Here is a 16,706-nt window from a genome sequence, read left to right as displayed (position 1 = left end):
TTTTTGCTCTGGGAATTTTTCACCTCCGCTTCCAACATCATGGGCTTAATACTTCACATTACACAGCAGGAAGACCATCAACAAAGGCGAACAATGTCGATGAGCGAAGGCCAACTACAAAACGTGAGTTATTCATAGAGGCTCCACCTTGTTTTGGCTCTGTACTAACGGTGCTTAGTTACTACAAGAGCTCTCCGCTTCTCATCAGCAATACACTGCACAGCTTCAAGCCACCCTTGGATCACTACGCACGGTTGCAAGGGATGAGGCCTTACTAAAGGCGACGCAGAAGGAACTAGGAGCATGCACAAAGGCCGGCGATTCTGTATGGAGTGGTGTAGGCAAGATGTTCTTGAAGACGCCAATTGATGAGTACACGAGTGAGCTCGGCAACAAGTCCCAGGAACTCAGTGATAGACAGTCTGCGCTTGAAAAGAAGAAGGACTACTTGGAAATTAGTGTATCCAAGACACAGGATAGTCTAAAGCAGATTCTCGGTGGTGCAAAGAAGTGAATATTATATATATATAATACGTTGATACTAGTAGTAGCCCAATGTTTTATGTTCTTGCCAGTGTCTGCTTTCTTCCACTGTTGTAAGCAGCTCCGTTATCAATATCACAAAGTTCACACAGCACTATAACCACCTCTATCGCCTCTGCCCACGGCACGGCCAAAGATCTCGCTGACAAAGCTTGGAACACCTTGTGCTAAGCTCTTGAGCGTATCTACAAAGTCGTGCACTGCGTCTGAGAAGTCCGCAGGTGACCTTGTGAAGGTTAGCCAGGCCCCCATTATGATGTAGACACCAAATGCCAGCACCAGGATGATGAAGAGCCATGTAAACCAGCCCCATGAGTCATCAGCAGGTTCTTTGTTCTTCTCGCCATCTTTTGGCTTCTCTGGTGGCGGTTTTTTTGAGTCCTTTAAGCATGCAAACGGGGTGTTCCAAGAGAGAGATAGTGCCTTGGAATCCCATTCCACTGATAAGTCGTCATCCTTTGCGCAGTTGAACTTCAGCGTGGAATCCACGGTATTGGACCCCCAGTTGGTCTCGCCCATCTTCACAACGAACCCAGATTCTGTATCGTTCTCGACTGTATAGCTCAGTCCCTGGCCCCAGCTAATGACCTGCGACACGATGGGATCCTCGCCAGCCAATAGCACAGTCTGTACACCGCATATTTGCGAGTTCTTTGGACAGTCCGCTGGAAGCTCGCCTTCTGCTTGACAGAGGTTGAAATACCAGGTGGTGTTGGTCTTTGACGGAGGCGTATCGTCCAATTTGCTTGTAGAGACCAATGGAATATCAGATAAACGATACTTTGATAGAACATCATCTTTTGAACACTCAAGTGCACTGGTTGTTGAAACTGCTGCTGCAATGACCAGCAGTGCCATTGAATTCAGCATCATCATGTCTACTTTGATTCACTGTCTATGTTGATACAATTGATCTTCAACAGCTGTGTTAATTGTATGGAGATGTGGGTTTATCGTTGGTTTCCGTTCTCTGTTGCTAACGACAATTAAATGGCCCCCTTGGGCTTCTTGCAGTTGACAATCGTAGCCCTGGTAGTTTGATCATGTGACGTTGCCAAACATTAGGGCTTTCGGGTCCTTGCGCATCCAGACACCACCCCATGCAAGTGACGACTATGTGTCCCCTACGATTTCCACTCCACACCGCAGGTTCTGACGATTTGCACATCCAAACACCACTGGGTGTTTCCGCATCCGCTCGGATTTCGTGAAACTCTTGACATAAAAACCCGATATTTTTATCTACTTTGGGGAATTTTCCCATCCCACGTAGCGCAAATTGGCGAAGTTCTTTGCGACGCAACGCAAAAAAAAAGGACTCAGAGTGCGTGCGTGAAAAAGTTCCAAAACGAAATCTTCAAAAAGTATCAACACAAACCTTTAACAACCTTCTGCTACCAAACCAGCACAACACATAGATCAAAATGGTTCGTTACGGCGCCACCTCTACCGACCCAGCTAAGTCTGCCTCTGCTCGCGGTGCCTACCTCCGTGTTTCCTTCAAGAACACCCGTGAGACTGCTCAAGCCATCAACGGTTGGCCATTGGAGAAGGCTCAAAAGTACCTTGCCCAAGTTACTAAGCACGAGAGAGCCATCCCATTCAGACGTTTCAACTCTTCCATTGGTCGTACTGCTCAAGGTAAGGAGTTCGGTGTCACCAAGGCTAGATGGCCAGAAAAATCTGTCAAGTTCATCCAAGGTTTGTTGACCAACGCTGCTTCCAACGCTGACGCTAAGGGTTTGGACTTGTCAAAGCTGTACATCTCTCACATCCAAGTTAACCAAGCTCCAAAGCAAAGAAGAAGAACCTTCAGAGCTCACGGTAGAATTAACGCTTACCAATCTTCTCCATCCCACATTGAGTTGGTTTTGACCGAGAAGGAGGAGACCGTTGAGAAGGCCTCTGAGAAGACTGTTGCTAGATTGAGCACTAGACAACAAGCTAGATTGGCCTCCCAAAAGAGAATCTCTGCTTAAACACTTGTGTTGATTTAATGTACAAAAAGAATATCAGGTTTTAAGGTTTTTAATGTGGTGTTTTTCCCCTTGCAGTGTAGTGCTTAGTAAATCAGATTGTACAATTACGTCTAGCTATAGGACCCCTCTACAAAGTGAGTAGTAGTTTTCTATGTCTATTAAAGAAAGGCTCATCGAATGTTTACTTTGACTCTGCTATACTCCAGTACTGGTCGATTTCCTTGGAACATGACTGTTTAGCCTCACAGTCCCTGAACACGACGACAAAGTCACCCTTTGAGTAATGTATATCATCGTTGACTGCTATATCGGAGTCCAAACCAGCAATAGTTCTTGGTGGCACAATTGCAGTATGTGCTAAGAACTTTGGATGCCACTGGAGAATGTGTGTCAATGCAGACTCGGCAAGTCTTGGGAAGTTGTGATAAGACTTAAAGGTCTCATCGTTCCAAAACTCAACCAATGCTTTTGATAAGAATGTGTTCTTTAAGATGAACGAGTCGGTGTTAATATCCTGACCGGCTTGTGTTACGACAAGGTCAACGTCTGCTGAGTCGGTATTCTTAAAGGTACGGATGACTCCATTTGGTGGGACTATAGGTTGATTTCTTAGCATGATTGGGTCCAAAACCTTTGGATTAAGGAGGTACTTCACCATATCAATGTCGTAACGCATGATCATCGCCTCTTCGTTCAAGTACCAAAAGTACTTTGCGTTAGGGAACGCATACATTGCTGCTCTCAACGCGTAAAGCTTTGCCCAGTCGTACTTAGCATTGTGCACTGAGAGCATTGGTAGGAACTCCTGCGTCCAACGCACATAGATACCATAGTTATGCTTCTGAGCATAGTTGACCCTGTTTTGAACAATCTTTATGAGCTGGGTCTGTTCATACTTTTCGAAATCAACGAGAGTGACGACAACAACGTCTGGAGACGATGATCCCGTGTATTTGAGTTTGCCGTGTTCCAAAAACGACTTCTTCACGTGCAGCAGCTGTGATGTAGAGTCATCTGACTCGAACTTACGGTTCAAGCTGGCCTCTGAATCCTCAGTCGCAGCCTCGGTCATGAGGTAAAGCTTCTTGCCTTGCGCATCAACCTTCGTGTTGAACAGGGCATCAACCCCCATCTCCCTAAGCAGAGGAGCATGCTCGATCGAGGGAAAGATCAGCGCGTTCTTCACCGGGATGTCGTTTGCATAGTAACTATGGAGCTTGGTGGACACATCGGTGGCACCCGCTGTTCTGGCCTTGGAGAACGAAGTGTTCACTATAAGAACAACAACAACAACGAGAAACACAACTATCGCCGACAGCTTCGTCGCGTTCCTCTTCAGCTTAACAACAAACGAGTTGTTCTGCGGCTTGAACTTGTTGTTGTAGGCCAGTTGCATACTTCACAGTGCTGTTTCCCTGTCCGTGTTCCCTATGTGAACCAATACCGCCCAGCACAACAGAGGCGAAAGGGCTACGGTGGAGGCCTTGTGGTTTTTCTGGTAGTTTTCGTCCCTTCTTCAACTCACAGGGCCTCGGGTGTTGCGCGTACCGAGAAGACAACACCCATACACCACGCTAATTAGCTATGGTGATGGAGCTTGACTATGATGAAGAGACGGGGGGTCTTGTCTCTTCAGCGTGTAGGTATAGCTATGTCTACGTGCACTACTGGCGTGGTATTCTGTGGATGTGTTGTTGTTGACTTCTAGCATAACTTTGGCGTGTGTCGTCTCCCCGTGGTGCTGGATCAACTCCGTCTCAGTCCTCATCGGCTCCATCCAGCAGCTGCTTCTCCAGCTCCTCGGCTTCCTGTTCTTTACTGCTGCCGTCACCCTTGTTGGACGCCTCCTGTTGCATTCTCCTCGTCAGGAACTCGTTGATATCGTCTTGTAGTCTCGTAACCTGGCACCTCAGCAGGCCCATCGCACTGTCCTTGGCCTCTGAGGGCTTGTCCCTGTCCGTGGCTCCCTTGGACATCACAAACTCGGAGGGGCCGGTGGTTTTACCCTCGGTCGTCAATTCGTCTCGTGGAACATCCGTCGTGAACTCGTGTTGCAGTCCGTTTGTCTTGTAAACAGCAGATGGTGGCATGGCTGCGCTAATCGAGTCTGTGTTGCTGGCTCTCTGTTTCTTTCTCTGCCTGGCTCTCTCTCTCTTTCTCTGCCTGGCTCCCTGCCTGGCTCCGTCTCTCTTTCCGCGCTACTCACGGGGCTCCTGCCTGGGCCATCGCTTGCTTGGGCCTGGAAAGTCGCGGGCCCCAGCCCAGAGATCGCAGTTACCCTCCCTAACCGTTGTTGATAAAATTTTCCAGCGTACAAATGTCCACCAAAATTTTGTCCGAAAGCTTGTACTGCGAAGGAAAGGAACAGGCAGAAGGAGGGAAAATAGTTGAGGACATTCACTACACGATGACTTCTACGGCTGCTGTTGATGGAACACTCCACGAGTGTGTTTTGGAGTACTCCGCTGTGTTGGACCACTTTGCTGGGAACAAGGAGTTCAGCGAGAAGGTTTCTGCGTATGCCACGGAAACCGCTCAAGATGACCAGAGCGATGAGGAGGAGGAACAAGAAGCTGTACTGTACTCTGACGATTTGTTCGGTGCAATTGCAGAGAGTGCGCCACTTTTGAACAAAGTGAACGACCGTGAATTCGAAGACGTTGCCAACTTGGCGGTTTACATTCTTTCCCTAGGCGATGATTCAGATGCCCGTGTCGAGAAACTAGTCACCGATCTCATCTCTCTACAAGATCTACAGGAGAAGCTTGTCAAGAACAAGAAGAAGACCATCAAGGTGTTGAGTATCATCTCGGTGCTGTCAAATGTTTTCAACACGTTTGATTCCGCAAGCTTACAAAAGACTGTGCTTGCCCAGATCCTTCAACTCGTTGAAGTGTTGGACAATGTGTCCCTGTTGCAGCCTTTTGTTTCAAACATCGAGACCATTCTTCTCGCCAAGTCATCTGATGAATCCGTAAGAGAAATCGTCTTGAAAACTGCACAACTCATCCAATCTGAAGATCCACTCGGGAGCTTGAAATTGCAGTACTTGTCATTGACCAAGATTGAGGCCCCAACACAAGAGTTGGCCAACAATTACATCGTCAACTCCTTGAACACTCCTTCTGCATTGGACTTGAGTAGCGTTATTGGCTCCGAAGTGATCTCTAACCTGGCTTCCAAGGAGCTCTTGGACTACACAAATGCATACCTATATACTAAACACGATGAGTTTATCCAATCCAAGGCTCCACAGTCTGTTGACACCGATATCGTCACCAAGAAGAACCAATACCTCACCCTCCTACAAATTGCATCCGGAAGGGAATCGCTCTCCTACAAGACCATTGCATCCGAGGTTGGGCTCGAAGAGGCCGATGTTGAGCTATTCTTGATCAATGCAATCAAGCTCAAGATCATCGAAGGTAAGATCTCGCAGCTGGAGAACACCTTCCTCGTCTACAAAGTCAAGCTAGTGGTGAAGAAGATCGAGTCCAGCGACTGGAAACAGATCAAAGAGACTCTGACCAATTACAAGAACAGTCTCAAAGAGGTCAAGCAATTGATCGACCAAGTGCAAAATAGAAGATCAAAGAACTGATGTCTTCGTTCTATGTATACTAGTTTTCTTCAAAATAGCTTGAATTAAAGAACCATTTGCGTAGTTTGCCCTGTTCTTCGTGCCCATGGAGGCAGTGGGAAATTAGGCAGAGACCCAGCCCGGGGAGGTGCAGAGGGTGGGAGGACACACAATGAAAATAAGGGGACAGGTCACCAGCCAACAACCAACAACTCGTGAACAGTGCCACCAAAACTAAAAGAGCAGCTGAGCTGAGGAGGAATTGGAGACTGACAACGTGAACAACAGTGTATGCCGCTATGTCTATGAGCTCTACGTTTGCGAAAGCGCTTGATTCATGGGGAATTGTTCAACTGCCAACGGTCCAGCGTAATCTGGACGTTAGTGTTGAGGAGGTGACGGCTGCACAAGAATCGACATTGGAGTCCAGAAAGCACCTTGCGGCCAGAACGAAGGAGTTCAGGAAGCTGAGCGACGATGAGAAGCTGGGTGCGTTCAAATCTCTGTTGAAATTGTACCAGAGTGAGGTCGATGCGCTGACCAACCGTGCGAAGAAGAGTGAAAATGCGCTGTTTGAATGCTATAGGGCCATTGGTGAGGTTCCTGATCCAAAGCCATTGCTAGAGGCATCTCTGGATTCTGTCCTGGTTGCCTCTGAAGTAGAAGAGTTGAAGAGGGAGAACGAGAAGCTGAAAGAGGAGAGTCTCAAGTATTCGGACTATGAACAACTACAATCAAAGGTTGTCAGGCTAGGTCAGCAAAATGCCGAACAGCTAGCCAACAAGCTCAAGTTGAAAGAAGAGGAGATGAACAGTGTGTTTGCAGAGAAAGAGCTACAATGGCAGGAGAAGGCCAACGCGATGCAGCAGAGCATCACGAGTCTTCAGAAAGAAGTTGTTGAGTTGAAGGCACAGTCCAAAGTGGATAAATTGAAATTGAGGAACCAGAGAATCGCTCTTGGTGGAGCTGCTGCTGCTGGTGATGATGGTGCTGACGATGATGGTAACTATGACGAGAACGACGTTGATGCTTCTGTTTTAGTGTCCGCAGATGCGAAGGAGTTGGAGGCATTGAAGCATGAGACTGTTATCAAGGATAAGCGTATCTTAAACTTGGAGAAGCGTAACGAGGATTTGACGAAGAAACTTAGTGTGGCGAAGTCTGAAGTTGAGCAACAAGAGCGTAAGATGGCAATGGAGCTCAAGTTGGCAGATTTCGAACGTGAAAATGCCACATTGGTTGCAAGAGTTGATCACAAGCAACATCAATATGACAGTTTAACAAAGACCAGTGGTCAAAAGATACAATCCTTACAATCCCAAATTGGTAAATTACAGGATGAGTTCAAAGCACTCAATCAGAAGATGGGCTCCATGTCTGATTATGACCAATTGAAGAGAGAAGTCATCACTCTTCGGGCCATTCAATTCGGTGAAGATGAAGATGACGATGATGAAGATGTTGATGAAGCTGATCCTGTTAAATCGACGCATCAATTGGATGAGATCTTAGCTGCTCGAAACAAGAAGTTGACTGCTGAGGTTGCAGACTTCAGATCACGCTATGATTCTTTAAACGATACCATTGCCCAACTGAAATCACAAGTCGATGCACAGAGTAAGGAGATGGAACGTTTGAAATCGCTCAACTCACAGCTGGAGGACGATTTGCTTTCGTTGCAATCCAGCAATGGCAGCAAATATAACGATACAGCATCAATGATCTCCGGTGTGACACGTAATACATCGATGACACACACGCACAAATCCAGTGGCCGTCGTACTCTATCACCGGCATCTTCAATTGCTGGTGGTATTATCTATGAGGAAGAGGGCCAACAACAGCAACAGCAGTCTTCATCCAGCGTGTTGCCAATCATCACTGCACAAAGAGATCGTTTCAGATCCAGAAATGCTGAGTTGGAGACACAGTTGAAGAAGCAGACTGAAGTTGTGAACGACTTACGATCCAAGATTTCGAAACTACAAAAGGATAACACTGACCTGTTTGAAAAGACACGTTACTTGAGCTCATTCAAAGGCTCTGTGAACCGTGGCGAAGACGTCGAATCCCAACAAGCGTCCAACTACTCATCAAGCTACGAGGAACAACTCCACCCACTGGCCAGATTCCGTGCTCGTGAGGAGCAGCGTGCACTTTCACGTCTCTCTCCTCTGGAGAGAATCTTCATCTCGTTTGCCAAAGCAGTCTTAGCAAACAAAACCTCCAGAATGTGCTTCTTCGGCTACATCTCTGGCTTGCACTGCTTAGTCGCACTGATGATGTGGTACTTGATGGGACTGCATGGAGTGAACGTTGCACGTGTAGGCCATGAGACCACCACTACGACAACCATGGGAGGCTCCAGCATTCATTGATCCAGCGCTTTACATGAATTTTTATGTATGTCCTTCGAATGCATGTGACTATATCTCTACACTGTAGATCATACACTGTAGATCATACACTGTAGATCATACACTGTAAATCCCACATTGTAGATCCCACACTGTAAATCTCAACCCCCAAGATTGAGCTGCATCGGAGTGAGATCTAAGCAGCAGCTTGTTGTGTCGTCGATCTCTGGCAGCCCATCCATCGGTCTGGTTGCCTTGCTTTGTAACATCTACACCGTCGGGTTCGGCACATCTCGGCCTGCCTGGTCGATCAGGAGAGAAGGTGCGTGCGGCTGAGCCAAACTTTGCCACAAACACAACAACAACAACATCAACAACATCAACATCGGTAACTTCCGCTTGAACTTGCTTCCAAAACACCAGTGACGGCGCCAAGTTGATGGTCTAAGTGCTTGTTCCCTCCCTTTGGTTTGATCCTGTTGGTATTCACATGACGGCTCGTACTACTTCGGGGACTGATGGCGGTGTTGAGCCCGCGACGAGGAGAGATGGTCGTTTGGAGTTGAATATGTCTCCAACAACTTCGACGGGTTCCTCAACAGCCAGGACATCCCAGTCAGAGGAGGCGAATGAGATTAAGATACCTCCACACTCTTTCACTGCGAGCAGGTTTTTGTATGCCGATGCCAATGAGATCAGCGCGTCGTCTACTGTTGTGTTGCTAGGGGAGATTCCTTGGACCTGGTACAAGGAGCAGCATAACCATTTGGTGTCGAACTATCAGAATGAGTCGCCTGAGGTGAATGCACTATACTCGCACGGGAACGAGGAAGAGGGCTCGTCTTATAAGAAGGATGAGAAACTGAATAAGCTCCTGGAGAGCTATTACGATGCAGAGGCTGGTGAACAGAGCAGCGGCTCCGATTATGAGAATGAGGATGAAGATAACCAAGTAGAGGATGACGCTGGTGATGTCGACGCCGACATCGATGTCGATGTTGATCTCCACCCTGACAATTATACTGGTTCCAAGCGTAACAGCGAACCCTGTGACTGGGACCATGATGACCATGACGTTTTTAGTGTTCCCAGTATGGCCAATACGAGGAGTTCCAGGAGAAGCTCAATTCTGCGTAAACTGAAAATTCAACAGGAAAGGCCTGTTCCAGATATATCGGTTGAGACATTCTCACCTGAAATGGCCATACCTCTGCATGAAATGCCAAACCCACCTGCCATTCCGGGCTCAAGATCACAAGCTGGAGATACTGGCACTGGTTCTCGTGTTGGTACAGAAGTTGAAAGTTTCCATACTGCTTTTGAGAATCCATCTGACAACGTTGCTCCTAAAGACTATTCTCCAATAGTTGCAAATGAATCATCTCCAAAGTCGTCTGATACCGTCCTCGCCAACACGACTCCAAGTACAGGTTTGGATGCAGACGGCCTGTTACTGACACCACAAGTGACTACCTATTCAACTACTTCAAAGGTTAGGTTTGACGATGATAATCTACAAAAGCACATGACCAGAGCCTCCATTAAGTCAAGAATATCTCAGTTAAGGCCTACGCCTACTGAACTCAGTCTGGAGCCGGAAACCGTCAATGAATATGAACATAGATTCCAGAAATTGTTTTCTGCTGCTAGCCACACAAAACATATGATCAAAAAGGATATCCAAAAGAGTCATGGGCTGCTCTATAAGAGATTTTACGCAAGTTTCAAACCTGGCGAAATAATGAAGGCTGAAAAGATGTTGGTTCTTGTGAAAACCATTGAAAACGCCAGTACAAATACAAGGTTTGAAACATTCACTGAACAAGAACCTTGTGATACGAGAATCTATGACCGTTGGAAGGAGTACATGGTTATTGCGAGGTCGACTGGTAATCCTCAACAGCCCATTATCCTTCAATTTCGCACCAAAAGAACCGTTGTAAATTCCGATTCTTCAAACTCCAGTTATGAAGCACTGAGTGTTACATTGTCTAAATCTTGCATCGTGAACTTTTACAGTGCATTGGATAGAACCATTGCATTGGTAAAAGGTGACAAGGTCTATATTCTTAGGTGTCAAGTGCCTAGCTCTTCTATTCGATGGCTCAGCTTCTTATCATCCGCAACAGGAGGAAATATTTCCAATATTGTGAAATTAAGCATTCCATCATTCAACATGGCATTGAATATCAACGTCAATAGAGATTTCTTTCGTAAATTTCTGAAACATTCCCATTCTGGTTTGAAGTTGCTTTACACTTCGGACGGTTATATCATCCAGGGTCTTCCCGCAGTTGAATACTTGAGTAAGAAGATTAAAAAGAAGTTGATTCAAGCAGGTTTGGAGAGTAAGATCAAACCATTTGTTCACAAACCTAACGCATATGGTCTCTGTTGGAGGTACTATGATCGTCTTGAATGGCTCTTTGGGGAAACCCTCATAAACTTGTTCTGGGAACAGGCAATGTATCGTACCCATGAGCTTGAGCTGAGGGCAATAACGCATTACCCAAGAACAGTGGATGATCCTCAAGGTAAGATTTTACACGAACAGCCTCCTTTAGAGGGATTCCTCTTAAGATTGACAACAAAACAAGGGCAGTTAAAAAGAGGGCCATTGCATAAACAAGTTTTCACTTTTGAGTATTTCTTCACAAGTGGCCATCTGTTATTCTTCAAATCCGCTTACAAGTCATTCCCACCTCTCCCATATTCAGAGAATTTGATGACAAGAACGGATTTACCCGCACAATCACCAATTTTAGAAGAGATCAAAAGTAATCTCGTTCCTATCTTCACCCACAACCCATACACTCTTGATGAAAATAACCATATTGAGTGGCTCAATCCAAATATCTCACCACAAGAGTTCGAAATGAGGGACAGATTTGCCTTTGCCGCTTTCAAGAGGCGTATTACTTCAATTTCCAATGCATCAAAGGTCTTAAACTTAACCGATGTTCAGTCTGTTGGTGTATTCGATCCCGTGGATATACCTAAATCTGTTGAAGTAGCGAGCTCTTTCTATTGGGGGTCGTCGGATGATCAGAAGAATATCTTGCATCTGGAAAGAAGTGATACTTATTTCTATATCTCGCTCAAAAATGGTTCAAGAATGGTTTTGAAAGCACCCTCCGTTCAAGTAAGAGATGAATGGGTTCATCGGTTACAATACCATGTGAAGTACTGGAGTTTACGGATTCATAAAGATCATCAACTTATCAAAAGTATGAAAGAAACAAATATCGAAAACCTACACATGGACGAGTTTGCTGAAACTGATACATTTGCATTTGATACAAGATGGGAAAAGAACAATGGGACTTCCAGCACTGAGGTTTATAACGTCACGTCGCTTGCGATGTTTCGCCCTGTATCATTTTCTGGCTACATCTATCAGAAACCGAAAAAGCATTCAAAGTTCAAAAAGTACTTTGCAACGCTAATCCCAGGTCATCTCATCTTGTTCAACGTATTTGTGCGTGATATTACTGGTTATGTCAAGCCTATAACACATTACACGAGGTATGCATCAATGCCATTGCGGAACTGTTACATATATTCTGGAACGCTATGTGACACCGATCTCTTAGACAGGCTACTTCTGCACGACTCTGGTAAGCAAGCTCTTCCAAGAGTGTATGAAGATGGCTGGTTATCTTCGGATGATGAATCGAGTCGCTGCTTTACAATTTGGTTTGGCACCAAGCGTGCAATTTCTGGCAGTGCTGTGTCTAACGAGAAGTACAATGGTGTGGAAAACCCTGGCTTGCTCCACATGGTTAGGAAACTAGGGGTAACGGGAAGAAGCATGGTGTTTATGTGTCGTTCACGTCAGGAACGAGACTTGTGGCTCACCAATCTATACGCTGATCTAGAGAGATTTGGACGTTCCAAGTGACTAATATACAGACACGCTGTATGCTACAAAGTAACCATAAACACTTCTGTACATTTCTATAGCTCTTTTGAAAGGAGAGTCTTAGTCCAATGCCATTTGTTCTGCTTTCTGCGGGTTGTTCAAAACGTTCTGCAATTTCAGTGGTTGAGTCTCCTTGATGTTGATACCAAATCTTCTATCCTGGCCCAATTGAATGAGTTCCAGGGCACCTTGAATCAGCGGCTTCTGGTTGTTGAGCTGGAAGTTGGAATGAACCCATGATGGTTTGGAGGTCTTCGACCCACCTGTCAATCTGAGAACCTCTGGCTTACCACCTGAAGAAATGCCCTGTTGAATGAGGACAACAGTGGACTGTTCTCTTGCAACAGGGATATCTAGGGAGTTCTTCTTCAAGAGGGACTTGAGTTTTAGTGAGGAGACACCAAGACGAGGTAATGGCAGTTCCAATCCTGGTAGTGTTGGGTTCTCGGCATCATATCCACGGGCACCTGTTGGATTTGCAGCATTGAGTATAAAGTGCAATGGCAAGAACTTGACAGTTTGTACAGAGCGAGCCACTGTCAAATGGTGGTTTGTGATTTCAGATAAACCGAGACGAGATGATTTGATATCCTTCTTGATTGCATCAATCTCAGGTTTCAAAGACTCAGGTCCGTTGGAGTGCAATTGCTTCAAGTCAATTGGGAAAGAGTCTGACAAGTGAGCGAGCTTGAATGGGTAAACAGATCTTGTCTTGTCGATCTTAGTGAGCGTTTGTCTTGACGTTTTGAGCTTCAAAGTATGTTGCATGGCAAAATCTCTCACGTATATACTTGGCTTGATGTTGAGAGCATCTTTGTCGTGGTTCTTACCAGTATATCCATCCAAGGTTTGGATGGTCACCAAACCAACTTCGTTGAACTCAGCGATAGGAGCCATTTTTAAGTCAACAACGTACACTTCACCAGGTGCAACAACAAATTCGTCTGTTGGAATAGCTGAGTGTTGGCTAACACCTGTATTCTTGATCGACTTCTCAACTTTGATCAACTCTTGCGAAGTAGAAGCCTTCTCCAAGAGAGAAGCCTCTTGATCAGCCTCAGTCCATGCAACACCTTTGTATTCTTTCTCTGCAACGATACCTTCTGATTGCCCTGCTAAGAATCTTCTGATACGACGGACACGAGATCCTGGAACAACAACACACTTGAACGACGTTGCAATCTCGTCGACAACTTTACGAATTAAAGTACCTGTTATAACGTTTGAATTGTTATTAGACTGCTTGAGAATAGCTGGTAGTTTCTCTGGCGTGAGTGCAGCACCCAACAAAGCAACCACTGCTTCATTGGCAATGTGGGCAGCGATAACAGCGTCAGCCTTTGGTCCAAGCAATGGTCCAGTTGGGCGTAGCTCACCATCAACTAGTTCACCTGGAGGATAAATGACTAAAGTGTGGGACAAATTGGCAGTGTAACCATCGACATGACACCCTAATGAGATCGTCACGATGTCACCTGGCTGGAAGAATTGGAACGAGTTTGACTCGTCGTCAATCTCAGGACTGAAGCCAACATTGACATTGTTCACATCGATAGTGACAGGCTGCGCAATACCCTTCTCATTGACACTGTTGGAGCCTTTGCTGTACACTGTTTCCAAGCTGGAAGCCATGAAGGAGTCACCGAGAAGACATATCTCAGCAGACGTGAGCTTTGGTCCCTGGTTCAAGTGGTAACTGTCATTGATGATCTTCGTGATGTAGGTGAGAGTGGTCTGTGCAACCTGGCCGGCGAGTCTGTACTTGTCTAAAACGGCCGTGTCGATGACGTTCTTGGTCTTGAGCAAGATATCCTGGTCCTGTGGAGCAATAGCGAGTTCCATGATGCTGAAATACAGAGAATGCTATGAATAATGGATCCTTTGATTGACAACACTTGGATACAAATCATAGGTTAGAAAGTTGTATAAGCAAAAAAAAATTTCACACTGCAGCGCAGGGCATCGGTCAGCGCAGCATATTAGTCACGTGACCTGTGCCCAAGAGGGTTTTGGAAAAAAATGACGACAACTGCAGGATTCGAACCTGCGCGGGTAAACCCAAAAGATTTCTAATCTTTCGCCTTAACCACTCGGCCAAGTTGCCTTAACGTTGAAAGTTAAAAATTCTGCTGAAAGTGTTGTTGTGCATGGGCAGACATTGGTGATGTTGATGGGTGTTAGCTACTTAGGGCTATTCACTCTAGGGCTACAACTTCGTTAGCTCTTGCACTGCTTGTAGTGAGAGGATGATGGGTGTTGTGAGCTGTGTATTTTTGCTGATTCTCGGAGTAAGTCTCAAGGAAGAGCCTTTCCTGGTGAAAGTTTCCATGATCGGTCTGTGCTCTATGTACTTAAGCCGATAGTGGTTGCCATACGATGTGACAGGTTACGAGCTACAACATGTCGAACTGTGAGGAGCTACTACTGCCCAGGAACCCATACTGTTCTTTTCTCCGTACATATATATATATATATATATATATATATATATAACAACTATTCGATACACTTCAACTATTTCACCGTTCCAATTCTAAATCATAGCACAATGCAGTTTCTCCTCAAGAGCTATTTCTATATGGAGCAGCAAAATACAATTCTCTATATTACATCTCAAACTCCAGTGGAGCCGTATCTCGCTGCCCATTCTTCAAATCTTTTCAGTGTCTCTGGCGCAACACTTCTTCTAATCACCCTCATGGCCTTTTCAAAATCCTCAAGACATAGTCCACGAATCTGCGAATAATCAATACTCATGAGGTTTTCCCCCAGATCTCTAATTGGTTCCATTGCGGCTTCTTTTGCCAATGCAGTGATATCAGAGTTGGAATAACCCTTTGTCTGATTTGCAATGATTATGAAATCGGTCTCTGACAAGGAGCTCTTCTGAGACTGACACAGCTTCCGTAACTGTGCTAATCTTGTATCAAACTCTGGTAATGGGATGTACAATCTTCTAGAGAATCTTCTTCTTGCAGCTTCATCAATGGCCCATGGAAGATTTGTAGCTGCAAGGACCAATACCCTTGGTTTATCGTCACCGTCTTCTCTGGCAGTGGAAGAAGACAAGCCGGACCATTGAATGAGAAACTCAGTCTTTACCCTTCTTGAGGATTCGTTTTCACCATCGCCTCTGGCTGTTAATAACGAATCTATTTCATCAAAGAAGATAATCGAAGGTGATAACCTCTTCGCCATGTAGAACAAGGCTCTTATGAGCTTTTCAGATTCTCCAAGATACTTAGAGAGTAACGACGATGCACTTATACTGAAAAAGGTCGATTGTGATTCATTAGCCACCGTCTTTGCAATCATTGTCTTTCCTGTACCAGGTGGGCCAAAGAGCAGCATACCGGTAACCGGTTCTCTCAATCCTTTAAATAGATCAGGTCGTAAAAACGGATAAACCACTGTTTCCTTTAATGAGGTCTTTGCAGCTTCCAACCCAGCAAGATCATCCCAGTGTAGCTTTTCACCTTGGAACAAAATCTCATCCAAGATTTGTTCACAAGCTCCACGATCAACGCCGTGTAACTCATCCATCACTTTCTCAATTCTTGGGTCAGAATAAACCTTCTTCTTCTGTGGTGGATCGTTTGGATTTGGTGATCTAGCGACGACATTACCCTCCGTCTGTGGTATTGGAACTTTCTTCTTTCTCTGAGCAGAACTCGATGATGGAGGTGGACTCTTACTTCTATGCACAGGGGTCAAATTGATCTGCGTGTTCACTGTGGGTTGGACATATTCATACTTTCTTCTCGCATTTGTATGAATTGGCGAAGCTGACCGTATAGGCGGTGTCACTCTGCGCGTGCTCGTAGAATGTGTATGAGCATGAGAAGAGCTGCTCTCATGATTTGTGGAATTCTCTTGCCACGCAAGCACGGCAGCCTGTGAGATTGTCAAGTCAATGGATTTTGGACGATCCTTTCGATGGCTTGGGGCTTTTCTTTGGATATCTAATGACCTTCTAGGAAGTTCTAACGAACATCTTGCTCTGGTAATGTCTGCAGTTGCCTTAGAGCTGGAGGCTGAAGCGACTCTTTGAGGTTTAGCTGGCTTTTTAAACTCTTCCACGTTCCGAAGTTTAGGTGATAAAGCCTTCTGGCCAGTAGCATCTTTCGTGCCACTGCTACTCTTGCCGTTGCTGCTGTCTGTAGCAGTACTGTTGGCCCTTCCGTTGCTTCCATTGTTGCTGTTACTCTTTCTGGGGAAAGCAGACATGAAAGAAGAGTAACTTCTCGCATTCCGCTGAGTCTCATCGCTCAGTATAAGAGGCTCCTGTGCTTTCAGCCTCTGCTCAACGTTGTTTCTTCTCTCCA

General features: G+C 45.6%; 10 protein-coding genes and 1 non-coding gene across 11 annotated transcripts; 5 read left to right on the top strand and 6 right to left on the bottom strand.

Annotated features, from left to right (window-relative positions):
• Positions 1 to 93: 93 nt before the first annotated feature.
• Positions 94 to 571, top strand: PFD1 (prefolding complex chaperone subunit; the record flags this gene model as incomplete). Its single annotated transcript, XM_020216968.1, has 2 exons — positions 94 to 123; positions 179 to 571. 2 exons carry the CDS (start codon positions 94 to 96, stop codon positions 512 to 514), a joined length of 366 nt encoding a protein of 121 aa, XP_020073073.1. The 3' UTR covers positions 515 to 571.
• A 56-nt stretch (positions 572 to 627) lies between these two features.
• ATG27 (Atg27p) lies at positions 628 to 1,401 on the bottom strand (the record flags this gene model as incomplete). The annotated part of the gene is made up of 1 exon (XM_020216119.1): positions 628 to 1,401. The coding sequence occupies one exon, from the start codon at positions 1,399 to 1,401 to the stop codon at positions 628 to 630; it is 774 nt and encodes a 257-aa protein (XP_020073072.1).
• A 534-nt stretch (positions 1,402 to 1,935) lies between these two features.
• On the top strand, positions 1,936 to 2,602 carry RPL17B (60S ribosomal protein uL22). The gene has a single exon (XM_020217034.1). The coding sequence runs from the start codon at positions 1,968 to 1,970 to the stop codon at positions 2,520 to 2,522; it is 555 nt and encodes a 184-aa protein (XP_020073071.1). The 5' UTR covers positions 1,936 to 1,967; the 3' UTR covers positions 2,523 to 2,602.
• A 61-nt stretch (positions 2,603 to 2,663) lies between these two features.
• MNN11 (alpha-1,6-mannosyltransferase) lies at positions 2,664 to 3,983 on the bottom strand. Its single transcript, XM_020214019.1, has one exon. The coding sequence runs from the start codon at positions 3,916 to 3,918 to the stop codon at positions 2,704 to 2,706; it is 1,215 nt and encodes a 404-aa protein (XP_020073070.1). The 5' UTR covers positions 3,919 to 3,983; the 3' UTR covers positions 2,664 to 2,703.
• Positions 3,984 to 4,194: 211 nt separating this feature from the next.
• On the bottom strand, positions 4,195 to 4,720 carry GON7 (chromatin DNA-binding EKC/KEOPS complex subunit GON7). Its single transcript, XM_020214018.1, has one exon. It carries the CDS (start codon positions 4,610 to 4,612, stop codon positions 4,280 to 4,282), a length of 333 nt encoding a protein of 110 aa, XP_020073069.1. The 5' UTR covers positions 4,613 to 4,720; the 3' UTR covers positions 4,195 to 4,279.
• Positions 4,721 to 4,929: 209 nt separating this feature from the next.
• On the top strand, positions 4,930 to 6,123 carry CYBJADRAFT_170492 (PCI domain-containing protein; the record flags this gene model as incomplete). The annotated part of the gene is made up of 1 exon (XM_020216118.1): positions 4,930 to 6,123. One exon carries the CDS (start codon positions 4,930 to 4,932, stop codon positions 6,121 to 6,123), a length of 1,194 nt encoding a protein of 397 aa, XP_020073068.1.
• A 139-nt stretch (positions 6,124 to 6,262) lies between these two features.
• COY1 (CCAAT displacement transcription factor COY1) lies at positions 6,263 to 8,575 on the top strand. Its single transcript, XM_020217824.1, has one exon. It carries the CDS (start codon positions 6,402 to 6,404, stop codon positions 8,478 to 8,480), a length of 2,079 nt encoding a protein of 692 aa, XP_020073067.1. The 5' UTR covers positions 6,263 to 6,401; the 3' UTR covers positions 8,481 to 8,575.
• A 374-nt stretch (positions 8,576 to 8,949) lies between these two features.
• On the top strand, positions 8,950 to 12,360 carry SPO71 (Spo71p; the record flags this gene model as incomplete). Its single annotated transcript, XM_020217033.1, has 1 exon — positions 8,950 to 12,360. One exon carries the CDS (start codon positions 8,950 to 8,952, stop codon positions 12,358 to 12,360), a length of 3,411 nt encoding a protein of 1,136 aa, XP_020073066.1.
• A 32-nt stretch (positions 12,361 to 12,392) lies between these two features.
• ARX1 (putative hydrolase) lies at positions 12,393 to 14,263 on the bottom strand. The gene has a single exon (XM_020217276.1). The coding sequence runs from the start codon at positions 14,221 to 14,223 to the stop codon at positions 12,442 to 12,444; it is 1,782 nt and encodes a 593-aa protein (XP_020073065.1). The 5' UTR covers positions 14,224 to 14,263; the 3' UTR covers positions 12,393 to 12,441.
• A 141-nt stretch (positions 14,264 to 14,404) lies between these two features.
• On the bottom strand, positions 14,405 to 14,485 carry CYBJADRAFT_t6. Its single transcript has one exon. It is a non-coding gene; the product is annotated as a tRNA-Ser (tRNA).
• Positions 14,486 to 14,994: 509 nt separating this feature from the next.
• Positions 14,995 to 15,945, bottom strand: YTA6 (putative AAA family ATPase YTA6; the record flags this gene model as incomplete). The annotated part of the gene is made up of 1 exon (XM_020212366.1): positions 14,995 to 15,945. A coding segment is annotated over one exon (951 nt), but the record flags the coding sequence as incomplete, so codon positions are not given.
• Between the last annotated feature and the right edge of the window lie 761 nt (positions 15,946 to 16,706).

The sequence above is a fragment of the Cyberlindnera jadinii genome, assembly GCF_001661405.1.
Source record: "Cyberlindnera jadinii NRRL Y-1542 unplaced genomic scaffold CYBJAscaffold_1, whole genome shotgun sequence".
Taxonomy (NCBI): domain Eukaryota; kingdom Fungi; phylum Ascomycota; class Saccharomycetes; order Phaffomycetales; family Wickerhamomycetaceae; genus Williopsis; species Williopsis jadinii.
The sequence above is the reverse complement of the archived record's forward strand: the minus strand, read 5'-3'. Positions and strand labels throughout refer to the sequence as shown.

Excerpts from the sequence above, each read along its gene's own strand:
- RPL17B (XM_020217034.1), top strand. The coding sequence starts at position 1,968 with ATGGTTCGTTACGGCGCCACCTCTACCGACCCAGCTAAGTCTGCCTCT.
- MNN11 (XM_020214019.1), bottom strand. The coding sequence starts at position 3,918 with ATGCAACTGGCCTACAACAACAAGTTCAAGCCGCAGAACAACTCGTTT.
- GON7 (XM_020214018.1), bottom strand. The coding sequence starts at position 4,612 with ATGCCACCATCTGCTGTTTACAAGACAAACGGACTGCAACACGAGTTC.
- ARX1 (XM_020217276.1), bottom strand. The coding sequence starts at position 14,223 with ATGGAACTCGCTATTGCTCCACAGGACCAGGATATCTTGCTCAAGACC.
- COY1 (XM_020217824.1), top strand. The coding sequence starts at position 6,402 with ATGTCTATGAGCTCTACGTTTGCGAAAGCGCTTGATTCATGGGGAATT.